At 40.7% G+C, this 23,507-nt stretch overlaps 1 protein-coding gene across 1 annotated transcript; it reads left to right on the top strand.

Moving 5' to 3' along the window:
- The first annotated feature begins 2,293 nt into the window (after positions 1–2,293).
- Positions 2,294–16,784, top strand: COX5A (Cytochrome c oxidase subunit 5A). The gene is made up of 4 exons (XM_080276877.1): positions 2,294–2,445; positions 7,671–7,783; positions 10,214–10,384; positions 16,226–16,784. Exons 1-4 carry the CDS (start codon positions 2,367–2,369, stop codon positions 16,319–16,321), a joined length of 459 nt encoding a protein of 152 aa, XP_080133003.1. The 5' UTR covers positions 2,294–2,366; the 3' UTR covers positions 16,322–16,784.
- The last annotated feature ends 6,723 nt before the right edge of the window (positions 16,785–23,507 follow it).

Genomic DNA, 23,507 nt, shown 5'->3' with positions numbered 1-23,507 from the left:
AGCCCTGGGCTTCTACGCTCCTCATGCGGCAACACAGAATTAGATGATGACGATGATGATGATTATTATCATCATCATCATCATCATCATCCGGACTTCCTTTTCCACCCTAGGGCAGGTGAGGAGTAGCAATGTCGAGAGCCCAAATTTGCCCAGTTCAATGAGCCACGCTTTCATTCGCTCACCATTCAAGCCCTCGGAATCCAGGCTGAATCTGATACGCCAAAAACATTCACCACGTTTTGTAGCGTCACATAAACGTATCCGATAGAGTCAGTCCGGACACAGTCACGTTAAAAATGGGTGCCAAATTCCTGATCATGCGCTTCTCCTCACAATATTCGTCCAGCCAGCTCACCGACTTCCATACCTTTCTTCCTCACACATTCATCCACCATATCCCTCCACCTTCTCCTTGGCCTACCTCGCCTCCTCCCTCCTTCAGATGCGCTCAGATATACCTTTTTCACCACTCTATTGTTATCCAGTCTCTCCACATGACCATACCATCTCAATACACTCACTTCGATTTTCGTGTCCACTGACTTCCTCACTCTATATCTTTCGCGAATCAATTTATTTCGTATCTTATCCACCTTCTGTACTCCACATACATTCCTCAGCAGTCCGATCTCCACTGCTGTCACACCTGACTCAGTTTTTATGTCACACCATAGTCTAGCTCACATCCATATGTTAAAGTTGGCACTAACAGTCCTTCATGTAAGCCTCGTGCAGCTGCAACACTCAAGCCTCTGTTTCTTATCAAGGCCTTCATTGCACCATTATTGCATTATTATTATTATTATTATTATTATTATTATTATTAATGGCAGTTCCAGAGTTGTCAATAGCTTATTCACTTAAACTTGGCTGAGATTTTCGTCCTTTTGCAGTTTATTTCCCGTATCTCAGTGACAAAAATATATACTACTGCTCAACGTCATCGTTTGCATAGAACTTTTTCGTGATTAGCATTATATTCTAGTGGTAATCTATTTTACAGAAACATCGAAGAGAGAGCAGTTTTACTCCTTTTTAAAGTGAACAGAGTATAGCTGTATACTCCTGTATGAAAGGATACGCGTTCACTTTTGCATTAGAAAATTAAGAAAAAAAGTGAGTGTGTTGTTATACGGGTGCTGCGTGGCCCCCTCTCCTGATGGGAGAGAAAATTTCAGAACGAGAGAATGTGGAATAAGATTAGGTTTGGGTCAGATAATCGGGGAATCGGTAATATAACTTGCCTTCCTTACTTATTTTAAGTATACCCTCTTGTCAACAGTATGACGTATATAAAGTGCTGAATCTCTGAAGGATTATTATAATCACTTCGAGTTAGCTAGAGAGAGCGTGTGGTGACGAGTGGGTGAGTGTTTTGGCCATCATTCACCGACCCCATTCATCTCATTGGCATTGCTAATTGGCTAGGGCGGTGCGATGTCACCATCTTTGGCTGCGGCCACTGCCGTCATGCTGTTCTATGCTGTCCTAGTGCTCGCTCCTGTGTGCAATATACCTTATATATATATATATATATATATATATATATATATATATATATATATATATATATATATATATATATATATATATATATATCCATTTACATCTTTCAACGCATACGATAGCTAATAATTACTAAGGAACGTGATTTTATAACCACTGAGTGTATAAAATGGTATTTGACGAAGGACGTGTATGGCAAAATCCACCACCCCGTTTTGTTAATGTTATTGAAATATGTATTGTTGTAAAAGGTACATGTTATAACCAATGACTATCATTGTACTTGCCGAAGGAGGCGTGTCGCAAGATCCACCACCTTCTTTTGTTGTATAAGTACACTGTGCTTTGTACAACAATAAATATTATCAAATCAACGTGACCACTTGTTTACATTTGATATACCCGGTCTTGCCGCACCCCCTTCCCCCCTCGTAAGTAATTCTTCAAAGTCATCAACCAACCTATTCCCGAGAACCCGATGCTCCTATGATGCAATATAAGTACTAACAAGTTATCATGTTTCTGGTGAGTGTTTGCTTGACCCCAGATTTTTAAACAAACCTATTCTCATAAGAATTATTAAAACATTTGTGTGATGTACAGTATTTAGTGAAAACTGAGATGAGATGTAGCTTGATATGCTACTAAATAGTTTATTGTTTTCTTTGGAAGTTGTATGAATTACATACAGTAATTTTACATTGTGGTTGTCTGTCGAAAATGCCCTTACAGGAAGATAATCTGAAATTGCGTAAAATTATTGTGGTTCTGAAGGTGGTATCTGTTGGTAAGCGAGGCAGCAGCTGATCCACCATTGCACCGCCGGTTCCAGATCGTCTGCTCACAGATAATACAAGATGCTGCGTTCAGCGTTCGCCAGGGTCAGTCATGTCACCAGGGCCTCCATCCTCCAGACCTCCTACAGGGTACCAGCAGGTAAGGCAGTAGGTGATGCGTGGGTGAAGATGAAATAAATCTCTCCGGGGATTTTAGGATGGAAGGGTTGGGATAAGGTTATCGTATTTTGGAGGGAGTGCATTGCAAGTTATCATTGCAGCCTGGCGGGGAGAAGCATGGCGTGTTTTTCAGTAAAGTAAGTTGTAATTTGATTATATTTACTCTGCGATAGAAAGAAGCTCGGTACCAAAATTTTGGAGTACAGCAGTAGTAGCTACAACCCTAGGCTCTCCAGATCTTGAACCCAGTGGATTGCAGGCCAGAGCAACCTTTCAGCTACGGTACACTTCACCATCCACCTGTTGAGGGATAGAATGGACACCAGAATTGCACGGCATAGTAACTGGTCAATTTTCAGTAATTCCCATCACTCGATCCAGGAAAACTGACAGCCGCTTTGTAGACATGTTATTTTTAATGTGTTCCACTATAAATTTGTTTTTGGAAATGTGTATTTAACGTGAAAATCCTATATTATCTCCGTCAACATCTTCCAGTAGCCGGCCATATTTAACATTCTTAATGTGCATTTTTTACATTTGAAAGCTGTCTGTCAAATGCAAGTTAAGTTAGGATGGATTAGGTTAGGTGTTTAAATCATTGTTTCTTATTGTTTTGACACAAGATACACTGACGCCTCGAGTCGGAGCGATGGTTGGTAAACATTGAGGCCAATCGGTGAGATTGTCAGTAAACATTGCCGCAGGCAGCCTGGCTGCTTCCATAGCAACCCAAAAATAGGTGTATTTTGCCTTGAGTAGGTGTAATCACTAAAATGAGTGATTTCCAGTAAAAATGAAGCTCAGATTCATTCAAATCACACTAAAATTGACCAGGAAATGTATTTCTTGTTTAGAAATTGAGTGAGGTGAATTACCAAAAATTGAGCATCAGTGTTGTAGGATATCGTGAATTTTTTCATTTTCTGGTTTTAATAATGCGATGAACAGTAAGTTATTATTTTTTTTTTTCAATGCAAGGAATTTTCTGTCTATCTATCTATTGCCATTCGCCTCAGTCCCGTTTGGGGTGGCCACAAACAAATCGCCTCCACGACGCCCTGTGCCCCGCCATTTCACTGCCCTGCTCCCAACTCACACCCCCCTCTCTCATATACCTCTCCACCCCATCCCTCCATCTCATCCTCGGCCTTCCCCTCCCTCTTCCCCCCTCCAACTCACTCACATACACTCTCTTCGTCAGTCATTTCCTTGTGCAAAAACTAATCATACATAGAATATCTGGATATTTTTTTTACTCTGTTATTACAGTACAGTTGTGAATCTGGGCGGTTTATTATGTAGTAGTTATTTATTCATGAACTTGGGCAGTGTGTATCACTATGTAATTATTTCTGAATGTGGGTGTTGTTTAGCATTTGAGACATGAGCTATGCCAATGCCAAGGTGTGTATAAAGAAAGGTGTGTACATGTGTGGGTCAAGGAAATTGACCAGTTGGCGTCTTTTACTCAGGTCCACCCTGGCCACACTCCCTTACCACAGCCTGTCCGTGCATGCACAGACAGATTTAAAAAGCCAGTAGCTTCGTGGGGAAAAAACTTGGCATAAAATTGATACTGCTCTTATATTTGCAAAGGCAGTACCCAGCTGATGAACCAGCAGTAATTTGGTAAACTTGGAAACAAAACCTACCGAAACAAAAGGGGGGAAAAAAAACATCCTAACTAATATTCACTCCGTCATTCCTCCCTGTAATTTTGAAGCATAATCTGAAAGACTTTGTCTTGTCAAACTTAGCAATAAGGGAGCCACTACTGATAACAATTTAAACGACAAAACCAAGTGCAATTAATTACACAGTTGCAAATCCATGTTACTATTCAGGGTGTCCCGCGAGTTTTTTTTCTAGTGATGATTATTCAAGACAATTAGGAAAAAAAAAAAAGTTCCATTTGCATGTTTCTTGCAGTAGTTATACTCAAGTATTCAGTATTATTATTAATAAAAAATTATCTTTACCACAGTAAAGAAAACTTAAATTGATTGGAAAAACTAATGCATTACTCTGTACATACATAACTTATTTCATATAGAACATTAATGACAAAACTCACGAGACAACCTGTGTATTCAGTAGCCCCATTCTGGGCACTGAAAACAATAGTCTAGTCTGATGAAAATACTGCACATCCACAGCTTTGACAATAAAATCAAGACAACTATCAAGTAATGCTGAAATTGACAAGTATTATCATAGTGTCACTTAATGGATAATTGAAAAGGTACTGAAAGCTTAAGTCTTTAATTTCCACTAAAAATCTTATGTTCTGAAAGCAGAAAGTCGGCATTGGTAAAATACTTTCTCCATAAGTGTGATCTTCATATGAAACAGGATTGTGAAATTTTGTCTCCTAGTCTTGGCTGAATTAAAGTAGGGCACGAACTTTTGCTTTAAGGAGAGCTCGACATTGTCATAGGACAGGTGAAAGTTAACACTTGGGTGAAAATGCATAGAGCAAATAAAGTGCTATGGTTTTACTTGCTTGACGTACGATAGATCATTTCTTTTGCAGGTATCTAGCCACATTTGTAATACCTTGTGTTGATTTTGCGGAAATATGTGAAAATATACAAACTTCCTTCTGTTTCTCAAATTAACTTTGCATGTAGTGACAGCACAACACACCATTGCTACAAATATAGAATGTAAACACAAACACACTGCCTGCCCACCGTGACGTGATGTGTGGTAAGGGGGTGGAGCTAGTGATGTCACAAAAGCTAGCCAATCAGGACACATAGGATTGCCATATATTGCTATTTAGAGAATTATTGTTATTATTTATTTGGTGTTAATAAAAGTATCAGGATTAAATCCGAAATTCCTCTTCTTTATATATTTTAACAAAGTGTTTAGTCTACTAATAAATCTTAAAAAGTCCTTAGGAAAAAAGTCATTTTCAAAATGTGTTACCGGTACTGCAAAGCTCAGTAGAGGTGAAGACACCTTTTTTTATACACACCTTGGCCAGTGCAAATACAAGTCAGTTTACAGTGATCAGTCACGGGGAGAGGCCACAACTTTTGCTTCTCGATACACTTTTGTATAATATACAGGTTCTTTTTTTACATATACTGTAAACTTTATATTAGGTAAGCTAGGTTCTTTTTTACATATACTGTAAACTTTATATTAGGTAAGCTGTGTTACTCAGTTAAAAACAGTCAAAATGGGTGACAAAACCTCATTTAAGAATGTTGAAGAAAGGCTTAAACTGGTTAAAAGACTGGGGGAGGGTGTGAATGGTAAGGTCTATAAAGTGATATGCAATGGCCAAGTGGCCTACCCGAAAATTGGGAAGGATGGCCGCCATTATTTAGATGAATTCCGACACGAAGCCAAGGTTGTGAAAACACTAAAGGGTTTCTGGGGAGCACTGTTGCTTTTTGTAATGGCTACTGAGTACTGATGGACTGGTTATCTTATTGACATATTACCCCTTCCCATCCGTGTTAGATCTTCAAGAGGCTGAGTTACTGACTGGCAGGGTACAAGTTCTCCAGATGTTTTAATTGGCTGCCAAACAGCTTGGAGTGGTAAATCAAGCTGGTATTGTTCACAGAGATATTAAAGAAGATAACATATTGGTAGGTATGGAAACGTGTAAAGTCTATACAGTATTATTGACTATGGACTTGCATCAGTTGTAGGTAATTTGTCCCCATATTATGGGGGACCCATGGCTTGCCATAAAAAATTTGCTCATTATGATCCTGTAATGTGGCTGTGGGAGATGGCTTGACCCTTATCAGATGTATGCCAAGTAGATTATACATTTCTGGAGGCTCTCAATGTTTTGGTCGCATGGAGTGTGCTAAACCCTTTCATATGTTTTGACACCCTAAGAAGCCAGATCCTGGTTGTCGTGGAAAATGTGCAGCACAGAAAGAAAGACAGCTAAAACAAGATAAGCAAGAAAAGACTAAGTGGGAGAGGCAGGAAAAAAGCAGGTCTGAAGTAGAGAAAAAGGAAGCAAAAAAACAAACAAAGGTGATGAAGGAAAAGATGCCCAAGAGGATGGAGGGAAAAGGCATATCCATCCATCCATCCATCATCCAATCCTGGATGGAGGGAAAAGGAATATCCATCTATCCATCATCCAATCCTATGTCACCCCATGGGGAGCATAGGAGCCCAGGGCTAGGCAAGTTGGTCCTGACTTTTAGGACGAGTGACCAGCCTCACTCATCCTTGAGTGGCATTACATGAGCAATAAACCTCAACCACCCCTTGGATATAAACAAAGTTATAAAAAAAAAGCAAGGCATGAAATGAAAGGCAGGTGAAGAAGAAAATGGAAAACATGATGAGAAAAAAAGAAAAATTGTTTATGTGAAGTAAGGGGAGGGGGCAAAAAAGGCTGTATAGAAGAAAAGTGCCTCCATGAAGAAGAGAGTGAAGGTGAAAAAGAAAAACCTGAAAAGAAAAAAAGAAATATAGTTAATGTCAAGGAAGGGGAGGGGGGCAAAAAAAAAAAAAGCTGTACAAAAGAAAAAGTATCTTCATGAAGAGGAGGGTGGATGGGAAACAGAAAGGCTAGTGCTAAAAAAGAGAAAGATTGAGTGACAACACATGATGGATATAGAAAGGAGAGGGGAGAAGTTGAGACAAGAAACAAAGGAATGGAGGATGATTTAACTGCTGGGAAAACAGTCATTTTGATTAAAAATACAAATGACTACATCGCAAAGCAGGCTGGAGCATTGAGGAATAGCAGCCGTGAGATTTGACTAGGTCATTTATCCCCCTCCTCCTGCTCAGGCAAGTCAAACTGTAGCTGCATAAAAATCTTTTATGTTTATGATAAACACAAATGTACAGCATTTTATAAGGGTTTTGTATGAGAAAATCAGGTTGGAGAAGGTGTGACTATTAATTTAACCTAACGTATCGTCTTTAGCGACCTCCATGTTACACAGATTCTGTTGTGAAGAAATCCTGATGTTTCAAGGAAAAATTATTATTAGTTTCCAATGGCTGTTTATAGAAGAAAAATTGCTTAGAATAATAGGCACTGTAGTGTAGGCCTGTTGGTTTTTCCCAGGGTGTTTGGTGTAAAGATAAAGAAATATTGTATTGGCCTGTTGGTTTTTCCCAGGATGTTTGGTGTAAAGATAAAGAAATATTGTACTGGCTCGTGGTTTATGTGGTGCAATATAATGGGTATGGTTCCCTTTGCAGCCACAGTGAGCCGAGGAATGTCCAAACATTCTACAGAGACAGACGCTGAGCTGGATGCACGATATGAAGCATACTTCTCCAGGGCAGACATTGACAGCTGGGAGATACGTAAGGTGTGCTGAGAGATTTGGTATTTTAACCTTCGAGTTTTTGTCAAAATTCTTTTTTTATTTATCCATGGTGTTGATGAGCTCCATTCTCCAAGCTTCCTCCTTATCCCTGACAGGGATAGTGGAGGGCAACTTCAGCCTTCGTTCCACTGGGCTCAGGTTCATACCTGGAGCTACAGTTATTACTATTACTGTACTCTTACTCTCATGGGATATTTCAGTTTATTTGTGCTACCTCCAGACAGTTTATGCTGCTTTAGGAAGGTTTCATGTTTTAGGGGGTAAGTAATGGCTAGAGTTGACCTTGCCAGTGCAGAAACTTTCCAAAACCGAATAAAAGTGTCACAGGAACGAGAATAAAATTAAGATGTGCCATCACATAGGAGTTAACCTTGTGATGAATGACAACCTCATTATTGTTGTGCTTGATGCTGCTGCTACACAGTTTTGTTTAGCTCAGTAAAGGCTTCTTTTGAGAGGTTTATTAAGGCTGTACAAAATACCAGCCTCTCCAGTGTAAAATGTCTGTCCAACCATTATCCAGTCTAGTAGTTCCCCATTACCAGTTCCCTGAGTAGCATTATATGAACTAAAAACCCCAGCCACCCTTTGGGAGTGGACTCTTGGGCTGACTAAAACCAGATATGCCAAGCAAAAATGAAGGACCTGCCAAAGCTAAGTGGGCTTTACTGTAATTATTATATGGCACTTGGCCTGTTTTAACCTGGTGAAGATCTAACCTCTTTCAGCTCAGTATACAAGCATAGTGAGATATGAGGACCATTTCTGCTGCAGAACAAGGAGACTCATTCCTGCTTCAGAATTAGAGTTCATGATATTGCATGCAATCACAATTCAGTATTAAAGTTGTGGATGTGTCCTAGTGCCATTAATTAAAAACAAATTAACTTGTTGCTGTTTGGGTATTCATTACTTCTGTTAAGTTCACATTGCAGCACAGAAAAATTACCTAATTCCATTCTGCCTTGAAAATCGCATGGCCAGACTCCACTAGTTTATATTATTGTTTGCAGGGGAAAATAGATTATATTTTGAAACATCTCAGACTTTGTGATATATTTTTCATTGAAATTCGCTTAGATAAAATGGAAGTTGTACACAATAGCAGACAGCAGTAGCATGTTTTCATACCTGATAAAACTATCAGGTTAATAATACCACACTTTCCTGTAAACTGAAAGTACTGTACATACAGTAATATATCATGACTATTATTCTTTAACAATGAGTTAGAGCCAATACCTTTACTTCTGACTTTGGGCACCTATTGGAATCTATGGATTCTCCAGGTAAGTAATGATGTAATGATGCAGTATTTTACTTTTTTTTTTTTTTTTTTTTTTCCATTCTTGTAACTGTGTATTAAGTTCCCATATATTTATTTATCCTCCAAACAGTTGTTTGAGACTTGTTTAGTGGTTTGAATAATATATATATATATATATATATATATATATATATTTAGTGGTTTGAATAAATATATACATATATATATATATATATATATATATATATATATATATATATTTAGTGGTTTGAATAAATATATATATATATATATATATATATATATATATATATATATATATATATCAAAACAAGGTATAGTAGGTCCTCCAAATTTGCAGGGGATATGTTAGAGATAACTCTGAATTAGGAATTTAAGTGAATATTGGTCATGCCTCCCAAAGTGTTAATACTGTTGCAATACAGTATGCATTAAATGGTGCCTGATGGATGTGGGTACATTCTGAAGGGCCACTTTTTATTGTAGCATTTTTTTTTTTTTTTTTAAAGGTTGTGTGCCCATTTTTTCCCTCTTGAATATGACGAAATATTTACTGCTCATCATTGCATAGTGTTTTTGACTGGGGATTTTGATGCTAGTGCCACTATATGCAGCAGTGGCTGTTGCAGGACTTAGGTAGGGAGCAGTTCATGTGGGACTAGGGGACAGAGGTAGGGGGAGTGGGAGTGCACACCACATGCAGAAAGGAACAGAGCATCACAGGGAATCCCATCAACAGTTCCCATCACTTTTAGATGCTCCTCAAATGTCATTGAAGCTTCTCAGATGTTCTCAAAGAATGACCATCTGGTCTTCTCAAATAACTGAACCTGGCAATTTGGAATCATGCAGATATGGAGGGCCTACAATATTAACTGAAGAGTGTACAGTATTGGATTATAAGTCCCCCACACCTCCCCCAAATATCCCAGTTTTGTTTAAGCGATGGGAAGATTGAAGTAAAAAATAGGCAGGTAAGGGTAATTGTCAGTCAAGTATCCAGTGGAGTAAAGCACGTATGTGGTAGCAGAGATGGGGGAGGGGAGGGCATTAAAAAGGTCGAGTTCAGAATGATGGTGAATTTGTCAGAATTTATTTTTAATCTGTTGTACCTCTACCACCAGGCAATGAATGATCTGTGTGGTATGGACCTCGTACCAGAGCCGAAGATCATTATTGCCGCCCTCAAGGCTTGCCGTCGCCTCAACGATTTTGCCCTCGCTGTCCGCTTCCTGGAAGCTGTCAAGGAGAAGTGCGGTGCCAAGCAGAAGGAGATCTACCCATACATTCTACAGGTAAATAGTTGTAACGGATACCATACTTTGATTTCCCTTTGTCTGCTTTTTCAATTTATTTCTCTGAACCACAACCACGTTATGGTGGTGGTGGTGGTGAGTATCCCTGATCTATCTTGCTGGGCAGACCCATGAACAGCAGGCAAGCACCCACCCTACAGGGTCATTCTGTGCTGTGAACCAACATTCCCATGTGTGAGGGTCAGGGAAGAGTTTGGAAATGTTGTTCCTGGAAGGATGCCATATTACATCTCCACCCAGTTACTGGATGCTATAGTTCAGTTATTTGGTTATGTGGTTACCACCCCTCATTGTAAATGGTTTCTTGGGTTACAGGAAACCATTAGGCCTGAGACATAGTGTGTGATAATTTTTTGTGTTGCAGTAATTTTCTTTATTTGAAATGAATATGTTAGATGTATTATCTGAAATACTTGGTCAAACAGGTGTTGGGTAAGTAGAAGCTGGCCAATACTCTATCCTCCCAGTGTTATGCTGTATTGGAGGCATGCAGTTGTGTACTGGGGTCAATAAAAGCCCACATTGTTTTGAGGCAAAGCGGTGATCCTCTCTTTGGCCCAGTGGTAATGTGGGCCCTTATCTTGTGCAAGGGCCTGAGGTTGAATCTTGGCCAGATCTGTGTGATTAATTTGTTAAGTTTCAGCCTTGTTATTACAGTTGTAGTAGCTAGTAATTTCTGTACTTGTGCTTTGTTGCCATCTCTGCTTTGAAATGGAATTACTTTGGTATTACTACTGGTATTTGATTGTACTGTATTATGACATGGATAATGTGTATTGGGTTTGGATGATGAATACTACTACACCATATTAGGATGTAAAGTAGGAAGGTAATGCAGTGATCCCTCGATTATCTGACTATTAACTGACCTCTGGTTGAACTGACTTCCCAGTTGACCCACTACAGTCCCTTATCAGTCCCTTTCGGTTGTTAACTGCCTGAGAAGTTAGAAAAGAGAATGGAGGAGGCTATGCATGGATCATAATGTTACGTTGCCATCCATCCATCATCCAATCTTATGTTGCCCCACGAGGAGCTTAGGAGCCCAGGGCTAGGTAAATTGGTCCTGACATTTAAGATGAGTGACCAGCCTCACTTATTCATGAGTGGCAATATGTGACCAGTAAACCTCAACCACCCCTTGGATATAAACCTGCACTGGCTCAGTCTGATTGGAGCACCTTAACCCCTACATACCAGGGGTTTTCTAATGTCACATGCTTCTCCCTACGGGGGATTTCGTGATTTTGGAAAAAAATACCCTTACTTCAAACCCTAATATCTGCCAAACTAGAACAGCTGGAGAAGAGATTAAAGATACATAAGACTCATCAACTGTTCCTCTTTCAAATGAAAGTATCCTCATGTCTCCAGGTGGTCCCGTTGATGAGTAAGGATAGTTAAAAGTTCACAGGGTGGTGGGAGGACACTCGCGGCTATACACGTCAACCGGCGTTGCTCCACGCCCAAAATCATGACGGCTATACACATCCGGCGTGTAGGGGTTAATTACCCACTGAACCACCAGGCTCCATAATTTGGTCATACGGTTACCACCCAGCGTAGTAAATGGTTTCCTGATGTACAGGAGACCGTTTGCCTTGTCACCCAGTTTAGAGTCACCCTTAGGTAATAGGAAGAGGAAAAGAATGAAGGAAAGAAAGAAAATGACAGAAGAGGGAATGTAAAGTCACCTGTAAGCAGAAGGAAGAGGAAAGAATGAAGGAAAGCAAGACAGACAAGGAAAGAAGGAAGAGAGGACACCCAAAGCAGCACATCGAGTGAGTGGATGGTGAGCACCCACACCTAGCACAATCATACGTTGCCCTCTTGATAAAGGAATGGTTTTTTTAGTTGATTTGATTTTTTGTTTTTCATTGTGAAAGCCAGCTAATTAAATTATCTACAGAGGATAAAGTAAAAAGAGCTTGCAGTTCTTTCATTTGGCTGAAATTGTTAATATAGCATCTCAGTTTGGTGTTGGTCTGACAGTGGAAAGTCGTAAGAATAATAGGTATCTTTGTTTTTATTATATTGATGATCCCACTTGGGATGCTAAGAAACACTCTTGGTGATTGTAACTTTTTTTCATCATAGCTACTACCTAAGTCAGGTAAATAAAGGAGACAGACAAACCACAGGCCCCATCAAAGTGCATAATCCGAAGTCCAGGCATGAGACCTGGGACCCACAGCCCACCAACTGTGGCAGTGGCTGTGGCAGTGGCCTCAGGACACCCAGTCAGGACAGTTACAGGGACACCCTCCACGCACGCATTGGCACTATAACTGCCCTGCCATTGTATGCCAACTAATGGGGCAGCCTCCTGGGATGCAGCTACCTGGTTCAGACCCTTCTTTATTGGGTGGAAATGGCAACCTGGGATACCATGTAGCCTCTGGTGTTGATCTAAGCTGCATCCCATCCCAGTCCTAAAATTTGCATTGGTAGAGCCCTTGCCACACCTCCCCTCAGGTTTGCCATTAGGTAGCAGGGGCAAAGATTTGTGGTCACATCCCCTTGCTGGTGCTGTTCCCTGTCCATAGTGGGGTATGTTGTGTGGTATGTAAACCACTTGTAGAGTAGTGCATGATAAAGTGTTTGGGAGAGTATGGTAGCCTATAGTAATCTCATGATTATGTGAACGGCCATTACCTGGATGCGGTTTGGCTGTTCCAAACCATTATTTGTACATTTTTTCCCACCATTTGGACAAAATGCTTGCATCGGTTTCAAAATGGTCGTACGAAAAAGTTCTGCCTAGACAGGTGAGAATAGCCCGGTGGTGCCGCCATGTCAGGCAGGTTTGTTTACCCTACGTCCGCCAGAGACCCCTGTTGCTCGTTCTCAGTTCCCACGCGCTGCTTGTGTAGTGAGCAGCTCTTCCAGGACCGTTGTTATGGCAGTGTGTGTGGTAGCTTTCGTGGTGGTTCCCTACCTGCTTCAGGCCTTGCTGTTCTTTGCATGCCTCTTCCTAGGGCATGTGACAGTGGCCCCTCCACCAGGGAAAAGGAAGAGGGTAGTGTTGACTCAGAAGAAGCGGGAGATCCTAAGTAAGATTGATGTGGGGATGGTCCACAACCCGAATCCCGAAGAAGTACAACCTGGCCCGCTCAACCCTACACATCAGGAAAGCCTGTGACAAACTCACCTAGTACATGGCAGGCATTGTCCGGAAGAAAAGTCGCAGTACGGAATGGAAGACTTTGAGTTTGCCTTGGCATGCCGAAGTTGACCATTAGACATTGATCTGTTACCGGCAACAACGGGTTGCAGGCATGCTAGTGAGAGGTACCAAGTTGAAGGCTGCTGCTGAGAAGTTTGCCCACCTTCACAACATCCCAGACTTCACGGCACCCAGAGGTTGCTTGTTGAGGTTCAAGCCTCAACATGACTTTACCAATCAAAAGACCAATGGGGAAGCTTTGAACGCTAGTGAGGAGTGGGTGAATTTCGGCAGAATTTGTCAGGCTTGGTTGAGGAGGGGGGCCTCACTCTCGGTCAAGTCTACAATGCTGACGAAACTGGCCTCTTCTACCGCTCAGTACCTGCGAACAATCTGGTAGATGAGAAGGAGAAGCGTTTGCCTGGCCACAAGTAGTCTAAGCAATGGGTATCCGTTTTGTGTTGTTCCAATCCTAATGGGTCGCACTGGCTGAAACCCGTTATTGTTGGGCGTGCAAAACAGCCCTGTTGCCTTCATGGACTAAAGGATGTTCTTCCTGTTGTGTGATGCCATTCTGTGAAGGCCTGGTTTACCTGCAAGGTCTTCACAGATTGGTTCCACAGGCATTTCGTCAAGGTCATCCGTTATCAAACGGAGGAACTTGGAATCCTTCATGACCAGGTCAAGACTCTTTTACTCTTGGACAGTGCCCTCACACATCCCTCCAAGAAAGAATTGGTTGCAGAGGACAGTCGCATTATGTGCATGTTTTTACCATCTAATACCACTGCTCTGATTCAACCAATGGATCAGGGTGTGATTGTGGCCATGAAGAGGCTGTACCGACGGAGGTTCCTCAATGAGATGATGGTTGTTCTTGAGGACGAGAATGAGCAGAGTTGGGGGCTGGACATGCGACAGCTAAGGACACTGGAAAACCTGCAGCACTACAACCTTAATTCTCCAGTGTACAACTGGACAAGTGCATGGCAGGGAGTCTCTGTGAAAACCCTTGAAAGTGGCTGCTCTCGCCTCTTCAAGGACACGAGAGCAGGCTCAACTTTCTGGGCTTTGACGCGGATAACTTCCTCACTTGTCTTTGTAACGCAGGTGAGGCTGTGGATGTTGATGATATGTGGGAGTGGTTAGATGATGATGGGGGGCGATCCTAGCTATCAGGTTATCTCAGACTTTGAGATCGCCACTTCAGTTGCTGCTGCCCAGCCAGAAAAGTGATGAGGACGATGCAGATGACCTGGAGAAGTGCTGTACTCCAGCCATCCCCCGCCTGAGCGCATTTCGGGGACATCTCGAGCAGGTACTTGAGTATGTTGAGCACCCAGAATATGACAGAGAGATGGTGCCTCTTTGTCTTGTGGACGATCTGCATTGTGTGTGGGACAGAGTCATCCAACGCCTGGATCGTCACTTTCATCGCCAGTCCGAGATTGACTCCTATTTCAGGCCTTTGACCCCCGCCTAGTCCACCTCTGCTCTGCCACCACCACAGCGTCAAACCACACCTTCAACAACAGAGTCTCAACCTAGCATGATGTCGTCAGCCATTGTGTCTCCCCTGGACTTGAGTTTGCAGCTGTCCTCAGAGTCAGCTGAAGTAGGCTGTCCATCACCACGTCCCACAGCCGCTCCTCTAGACTGACTGCCAGAGATCCTTCTTGTCTCTGACTCAGACTATGCCACTAGACCACATGGGATGTACTGTGCAGTGCAAGAGCTTTGCCAGCTGCAGAACAAGTCAGTCAAGGAGGTAGTGGGTTATTTAGCATGACGCGCAGCGAGGAATTGAGTGTTTATGTTGATTTTATTATAGCTTATTGTACTCTACCATGATTTTATTCTATTTTACTATTATGGTTTGTGTGCCCACTGCATTTTTCTTGTGTAGATGGTTTTGTCATTTTTTTTATGTCATTGCAGCTTATGGCCCAGCAGTGGTAATTGCATGTCTGTGGTTTGTAGGTCTGTTTTACCATGGTAATTGCTTGGTTGTGGTTTATATGTCTGGTTGACTACATTTTGTTAAACAAGACAAAGTGATGAAGTGTACTGTAGTGGCCTTTTACACTGTCTTTCAAAGTTAGGTTATGTACGAATGGGAGCCAGGGGAGAAGTCCACTATCCAGACGGAGCCAATACCCGGACATGCCTTTGCCATTGTTATGTCGGATAATGGAGAGATCACAGTACGTACTGTACTCTCTGTGTTAGTGTCTCATCGAAAAAGTCTGCACAGGGGGATGGTCAGGATAACGTAGGGTTGCAAGAGGCAGATTGAAAAAGGCCTGGGACATGGTCATAGAGTGTGACCACAGAGGTAAAGGATTGAACAGGGAGGCTGCCAGAGATTGAGCAGTGCAGGGAGCCGCCATTAAGTGACCAAGGCTGATGCAGGCAAGCTAAAAGATGGAGAGTGAGTGTGGACATGCATACTTTGGTTCACTATACCTGAGACAGCAGGAGTAACGTGTATTTTTGTTAGCCTTAAGTTATCTTAACTTCTTGGGTTATCAGACCCACCCTTCCCCCTGTATGTCAGATAATAAGAGGATCATTATACTGCACTGTATTTCTTAGTGATATGCACAGGTATAGCATAATTTATTACTAATAATGTACTGGTGTTGTCTGGCCAGGAGATTGGATCAGCTGTAAAGGAACTTGGCATCAGCACCCCAGAGGAATTAGGTTACGACAAGCCTGAATTGGCCCTCGCTGGTGTGTTCGACTAACCAACTGCTACGTCATCCCTGTCTTAATTTATGGTGTAAAGTTTTATGAATGATATATATATAATTTTTTTCACTAAAGTAATTTCTTGACCAGGTAGGGACAATTACCCTTTCATTGTCATGGATGCATTTAAGTATTTTATGCATGCTAAATTCAAAACAATCAGCTGGTGAAATTTCTACCTGTTCAAAGATTAACCGAAAAGGTTATCAGGTGATGGCTAGACATCTCAGCTGAACTAACTGTTTGTGGCAGCCTAAATAAACAATGCATCTATATAAGCAAGAAAGTTAATTGTCCTTTCCCAGTGCCATCCAGTGCAGGGAAAGCATTTACAGTTGTAAATTAATGACACTGCAGTTCCCATTCTAGTAAGGAAGTTTTCTGTTGTGAATGAAGGCTATTTCTTTGTACAGAGGGAAACTTAATTACCTTAACAATATATAATGTACAGGTGGTGAATGTAGTTTGTTATTAATCCTGCCATTATAATTTTGCATTTGTGTGATATGTTGGAAGGAATGTAGCTGGTGCAATGAAGGCCTTGATAAGAAACAGAGGCTTGAATGTTGCAGCTGCACAAGGCATACATGAAGGAGTGTCAGTGCCAACCTTAACATATGGATCCAAGACTATGGTGTGGCATGAAAATGAAAAGTCAAGAGTGACAGCAGTGAAGATGGGCTCACTGAGGAATGTCTGTGGAGTATAAAGAGTAGACAGGATATAAAATAATGTGATTCATGAAAGACGTGAAGTAAGGAAGTCTGTGGAGCACAGAATCAGAGTGTACTGAGATAGTATGATTATGTGGAGAGAATGGATAACAATAGAATGGTGAAAAATGTATACCTAAGTGAATTTGAAAGAGAGAGGAGGCAAGGTAGGCCAAGAAGAAGGTGGAGGGATATGGTGGATGAGTATGGGAGAAAGAGAGGTATGGAAGTCGGTGAGGCTTGGGGACTGACGAGTTCGAGCTGGCTGGATGAATGTTGTAAGACGAAGTGCATGATCAGGATTTGGAACCCCTTTTTAACGTGATAGCATTCGGACTGACTCTATCAGATACATTTATGTGAGGCAACAGAATGTGGTGAAAGTTTGTGGCGTATAAGATAGAGCCAGGATTCCGGGGGCTTGAATGATGAATGAATGGAAGCATGGCCCATTGGACTGGGCAAACTTGGGCTGTCTGGATGCTGCTACTCCTTGTCCTGCCCTAGGGTGGGAAAGGAGTCTGGATGATGATGATGTGGTATGTTGGAGATTGTCATTATGCTAAACGTACAATAAATCATCTTAGGTTAAGAGTGTTCACCTACTCCATTTCCTGCATTATCATCCAAGAACTAAAATTATACACAGGGATGTACCATACTAACACCATGACTGATACAGGTGGTTTGTTTTCATCTGATGGAACAACTATTCTCTCAACCTAAATATGCATGAAACCTGGCATCTTGGCTATGATGTAAGAATGAATCTCCTTTGTTATTGGTCAGTCAGCTCCTGATCTGACTACACTTGGCTAACAAACTGAGCTGAAAAGAGTTAAAGATACTTGTCAGATGAAAATAAACCTACTACAGTAGTTATTTAATTAACAACTTCAATCTGGTGGTCTACACATTATGGTGTTAATAAGCTTGGGAAATACCACTCTTAAAATGGTGGGGTTATATAAACACTGACCTCTCCAGAACTATAAGTCTCTTCCCTTAAGGTAAGCAAATTACTTGGTTGATATTATGATTAAAAGAAAAGTGTGTTGTGTTGAACTTAAGAAGTCTGTAATGTCGGAATGCATGATGAAAAATAGGATAGTACATTTGCAAGATGAAAAATAGGATAGTACATACAGTGGAGTAGACTCTATTTACTAACCAGTATGCTGGTCAAACTATACATTTCTCTTGAGGTAACATATTCCACTTATAATTTAAGAATCCTAAAATATATTTAACCTTATTGGGGAAAAAAAAAAAAAAAAAATGAGATACAGTACTGTAACTTATCAGATAACTTGTCACAATGTGTTAGTAACCCAATGTCCCAAATATAAGAAGTGGGGAGAATCTAGGGCATGGTTGGTCTCGGGTATTAATCATAAGAGTGGAAGCCCCAAGTTCCTCCTCCTCTCCCATGAAGGAGAAAATACGCTGCTTGCAACAAAAATGCTAGGTGATTGCTTGGTTGCATCCCTGTGTCAATATAAGGGGAGGGCTGTTAGTCCCTGCCCCCACCCACCCTGTTTCATAACTAATGAAACTTGCAGAATACACAGCTCGTATGTTTTTTCACCCATCCCCAAGCATATAATCTCAAGATATCGTACTGGACAGTATATGAAGTTGTTCACTGTTATTGGTACATTTATACTTGGCCTATTTGTCACCATGTACATATTTAATTTACATGACAGTTCTTTCACTGACTCATGTTCTCACTATTTCTTCTTTATAATCTCCTTCCTAGTATCCAGTAATGAGCTTATTGGGGAGGGGGGGGGGGATTCTAAGAATTTCTGGAAGCCCTAAGGTTAAATTACAGCTCTAGTTATGTATATACAGCCAATATATAAAGTGGCTGCACATCTGAAATTCATTTTTATATACAGTAAGTATAAAAGCTCTTACCATTTAAAAACATGCACTTCCTAACAGCAAGCCAAAACTTTACAAACTGTTCTATAAAACTTTGGCATGATTGGTGTCAGGGTCAGAGGCTATATGGCAAGACATGGCATATACTGTATTGTGTTGCACTGTATGCAAGCATGAAACTGGCTGGACCATACACTTGCAAACATTCACTACTGACAACTACTACACGGGCACTGACGTCTGTTAAGTGAGTTACATCTGTATACAGCTTGTAGTAGCAGTGGTAATAACTGTAACCCCAACTTTCTCTGAAAGCAAACCCAGTGGCTTGCAGGCTGAAGCTGCCCTTTTCCAGTCAACCTCCCTTCTGTTAAAAAAGACTGGGAGGGTGCTGAGTGACATTTGTATATCCATGCAACGTTATTACCAGTGCCATTGTATGAACGTGTCCCTCTCCATCATTCACTTTTATGTTCACAAGTACATATAGCATACACTATATCACAATTAGGTGTCTCCTAATATGGAAGTGACTACTGGGACTGGGACTTTGTTTTGGGGGCTGCTGCAATGCCATATTGTGTCATAATAACCTCCTTGGATAAGGTAAGATTGTTCACAATGCCACTGTATTGGCCAACAATGTATTCAAAAACTCAGATACCTGTAACTGCATTTCAACAAGAAAATTACAGATTTCTTCATAACCAACCTAGTACTCTCCAGTATGGGTGTGCAAGTGTTTATATTCAGTATATTGTCTTGTTTCTTTGTTAAGAGGTAGAGCACCAAGAAGACCTGGGATAAGGTCCTACAAACTGACCTCGGGGTTCAGGGACTGAATAGAGATGTTGCCAGAGATCATCCAGCAACAGTGGTTTGTCATCAGGTGAACAAGGATGATGATAAAGAAGAATGTACAAGACCTTTCAAGAACAGTAGTATAATTTTTTTACTCTGTTGGCAGTGTCTGTACATTATATGACCCACTGCACACCAACACAGACACATTGCATGCCAAAGTCATACTTGTGCATTACACCGATGGTCAAAAACAATGAAGTATCCCCCTCCCCCCTATCATATTCATAGACATAGTATAGGTACCAGAGATTACTGTACATGAGTAGAGCTTATTGTCCTCTTGGAGGTTTTTTGCTAAGGGATCTTTTATATCATTCTGGCAACTGCAAACTACAGTACAATATTTTAATCGTTTTGTATGCTGGATAAACCTGTCTAGCAACAACAGAATAAGGTATTCTTATGGGTCCTGGGTAGTGCAGGCACAAAATCTTTCTCCAAAAGAATTACATATGAAAGGACACACCAAAAATTTTACACATTAAGAAAGCAGTCACCAAATTACATCTAAATACATACAAAAGCATTCTATCCAGTGTCTTGCAGACAAACAAAACTACTGACTACAACATAATGTCTTCTCAAATTCGACTGAAAAGGTTGTAACTGTTACACTGTAATGTATATTAACAATCTTAACTCCAGCCTGACAGTTTTTCATAAGCTTATCAAAAACCATGTGTTAACCATAACAAAATACAAAAGATACCCTCATGCTAAAACTGTTGCTGATCACTGGCACTAACTTAGTATGTTGGCTCTACAGTATGTGACTGGGCCATCAGTTATACATTCTTGGTGCCTGGTGATCTAGCGATGACGAGTGACAGCCCTGCCTTGATCTGAGGAGCTCAGTCCCTAAGAAATGACTAAAATGTACACTAACTTCAAAAATTATGCAGGCAGGAAACGGCGATATCCTCAATGGTCAGCACAGCTAATGATGTCAAAAGATTAATCTATTATCGTTTCACTATTTATACAGGGTGACCCAGAAAAAACTCCCACATTTCAAAGGTAAATGAAAAAATAATGATTAAAGGTAATCAAAATATTATTTGCACACATGAAACTTTGTTCAGTACAGTTTTTATTCATCATGTTTTAAAGATGACATCCTCCAAATGGTGGCCGTCATTGTCTATACTCGCTTGGAGGCGATTTCTGAAGGCTGCCATGGCTCGACAGGTCATGTTGGGTGGAACAGTGGCTATTCCTGCTGAATAGCAACCTTAAGGGCTTCAAGAATTTGGGGTCAATGAGTATACACTTGTGATTTAAGGTAGCCCCATCGCTGTTGCCGATGTTGGCATCGTGGGTCCTTATTTCTTTGAAGAGGGTGGTGTAACTGTTACCGTAACCTCTGACTGTTACATTGATATGCTTGAAAACTTTCTAAGGCCACAACTCGAACACCTTGACCTTGAAGAACTTGATGTGTGGTTTCATCAAGATGGAGTTACGGCACACACAGCTCGAAGATCACTGCAAGTGCTGAGAGAAATGTTTCCGGATCGGGTGATCTCATTGCGTGACGATGTTGGGTGGCTGGCCCGTTCCCCTGACCTCGCCCCTTGTTATTTTTTTCTGTGGGGCTGCCTTAAATCACAAGTGTATACTCATCGACCCCAAATTCTTGAAGCCCTTAAGGTTGCTATTCAGCAGGAATAGCCACTGTTCCACCCAACATGACCTGTTGAGCCATAGCAGCCTTCAGAAATCGCCTCCAAGCGTGTATAGACAATGACGGCCACCATTTGGAGGATGTCATACTTTAAAACATGATGAATAAAGACTGTACTGAATGAAGTTTCATGTGTGCAAATAATATTTTGATTTATCTTTAACCATTAATTTTTCATTTACCTTTGAAATGTAGGAGGTTTTTCTGGGTCACCCTGTATAAGAACAGTACTGGTTAGGCAACACCACAAACAAGCAATATGATTAATCCTCATGAAAGCAAATTTATCAATGTGGGGTTAAATCATTGGGTGTTTTGCAACAGCTATCACCTCCGTGTCAGACTGTTTCATGAAGTGCGCTCTGAAACTTTTTGGAGAAAGTGTACATACCAGTCAGTAATGTGAAAAATTTTTTCACCTTACCTTCCAGTCCAAAGCCAGCATATTATGTGTATTTGACATTTTCTTGTGATAAAGCACTAACCTTAACGAATACACTTTATATCACATCTTAAGCAGAACCATAATTTTCCATCACAACTACTATTTTTGAATCTGTCTAGTTATACTGTGTGAGATAAATTGATCCAATGTGTATAAATATTCTGCTCACACAATACCAAAACTGTTCTCTAAATTTCCATACAATGCTTTATCAAACTTTAGATTTTGAGAAATCCCAAAACACATACCTCCTGCCCTTCTTACACACACACGCACGCACGCACACTGCACTAGAATGCTATCAGTATAATATCAGATGTCCAGTTTGGCAGTGCAATATTAAACTCGTTAAGAAAAAGTATGCCTCCAACATTTTCACTACAAGATTTACATACCAGCCTTACCTGCAGGAAAATGAGAACAAACTGAGCATATCAGTTAAAACTTATGACTGAACACACCTCAATTCAGAATTATCGTGGTAAAATGCATAAGTAAACACATGACAAACCAAATTCCAAGACACACAGGAAGTGTCATAGTATCATTCCTTATTAACCCTCTGTACATGGTGTGAGTTATTAAGTGTTCATTCCATGACGACATGCTTTGGCAGCCGCAGAAGCTGCTGCACCCGCAGCCTCAGAACCTGCTCTTCTTAGGCAATCTTCTTCCCTTATAATCTCCTTAGCAGGCATTAAGTATATACCACTGGTTTCACAAAAGAATGGTCTATTATGTGATTATAAAAAACATGTATTATATGAACTATGTCATATTTTTCATGATGCAGGAAGCAACCTGAATAAAAACAAAAAATATTCCCAATGCCCTAACTCAAAACTTTTCCTGCAAGATTTTTACGCACTCCACATACACTACTGTACTTAGAATGCCCTTTTTATGGGCTTTCCACTGGTTGTATTCCCATTTTGATACGTGGAATAGTTTTAGAGAAAATATATAAAAACCAAAGGCAACAGCTTATCTCTGTGTTTATAGTCCTCCCTCGCAATGCATTTTCTTGTAAACACTCATTAACAGATTATCATACATTATCACCCTGTCTTAGCACACACTGTCCATGTCTCAAACAGTTTACCATAAACACAAAAAATGTATTTATTTTTGTATGTGAAATGAAATAGCACATTACAATACACTCCCAGTAATCTACTTCATAAAAACAATGTTACCTTGCTAGTAAAAAATATAATTGGTCAGCGTAAGTTCTAGTCTGCCTGCTGGGATGACACTGGAGACAAAATGCTAACGTCTAGCCTGCTGTGACAAGCTACAGTGGTGCCAATTCATTTATTCTTGAAAACTTATGTCTGTCAATGACGCATTAAAATTCAGCACATACAGCTTGTAAACTTTTTTCTTCTATGAGGCCATAAAATTTTTTTGACACATTTGAGTCAAGTGGACTTTAGCAAGAAAACATTTTGAAGCACTAATATGTTCCATGCACAAGAGGGTTAATGGAAAGATTAAACTTTTCTTGGACTAAACACACCTCCATCCATAAATCCTGTGCTACAATAAAGGTAAGTAAACACATGATGGGCCAACTCTAAGTGACG

The sequence above is a fragment of the Coenobita brevimanus genome, chromosome 67, assembly GCF_032717465.1.
Source record: "Coenobita brevimanus isolate Jiangsu-jjx chromosome 67, ASM3271746v2, whole genome shotgun sequence".
In the NCBI taxonomy this organism is placed as follows: Eukaryota; Metazoa; Arthropoda; class Malacostraca; order Decapoda; family Coenobitidae; genus Coenobita; species Coenobita brevimanus.
This window is presented reverse-complemented; position numbering and strand designations above follow the sequence as displayed.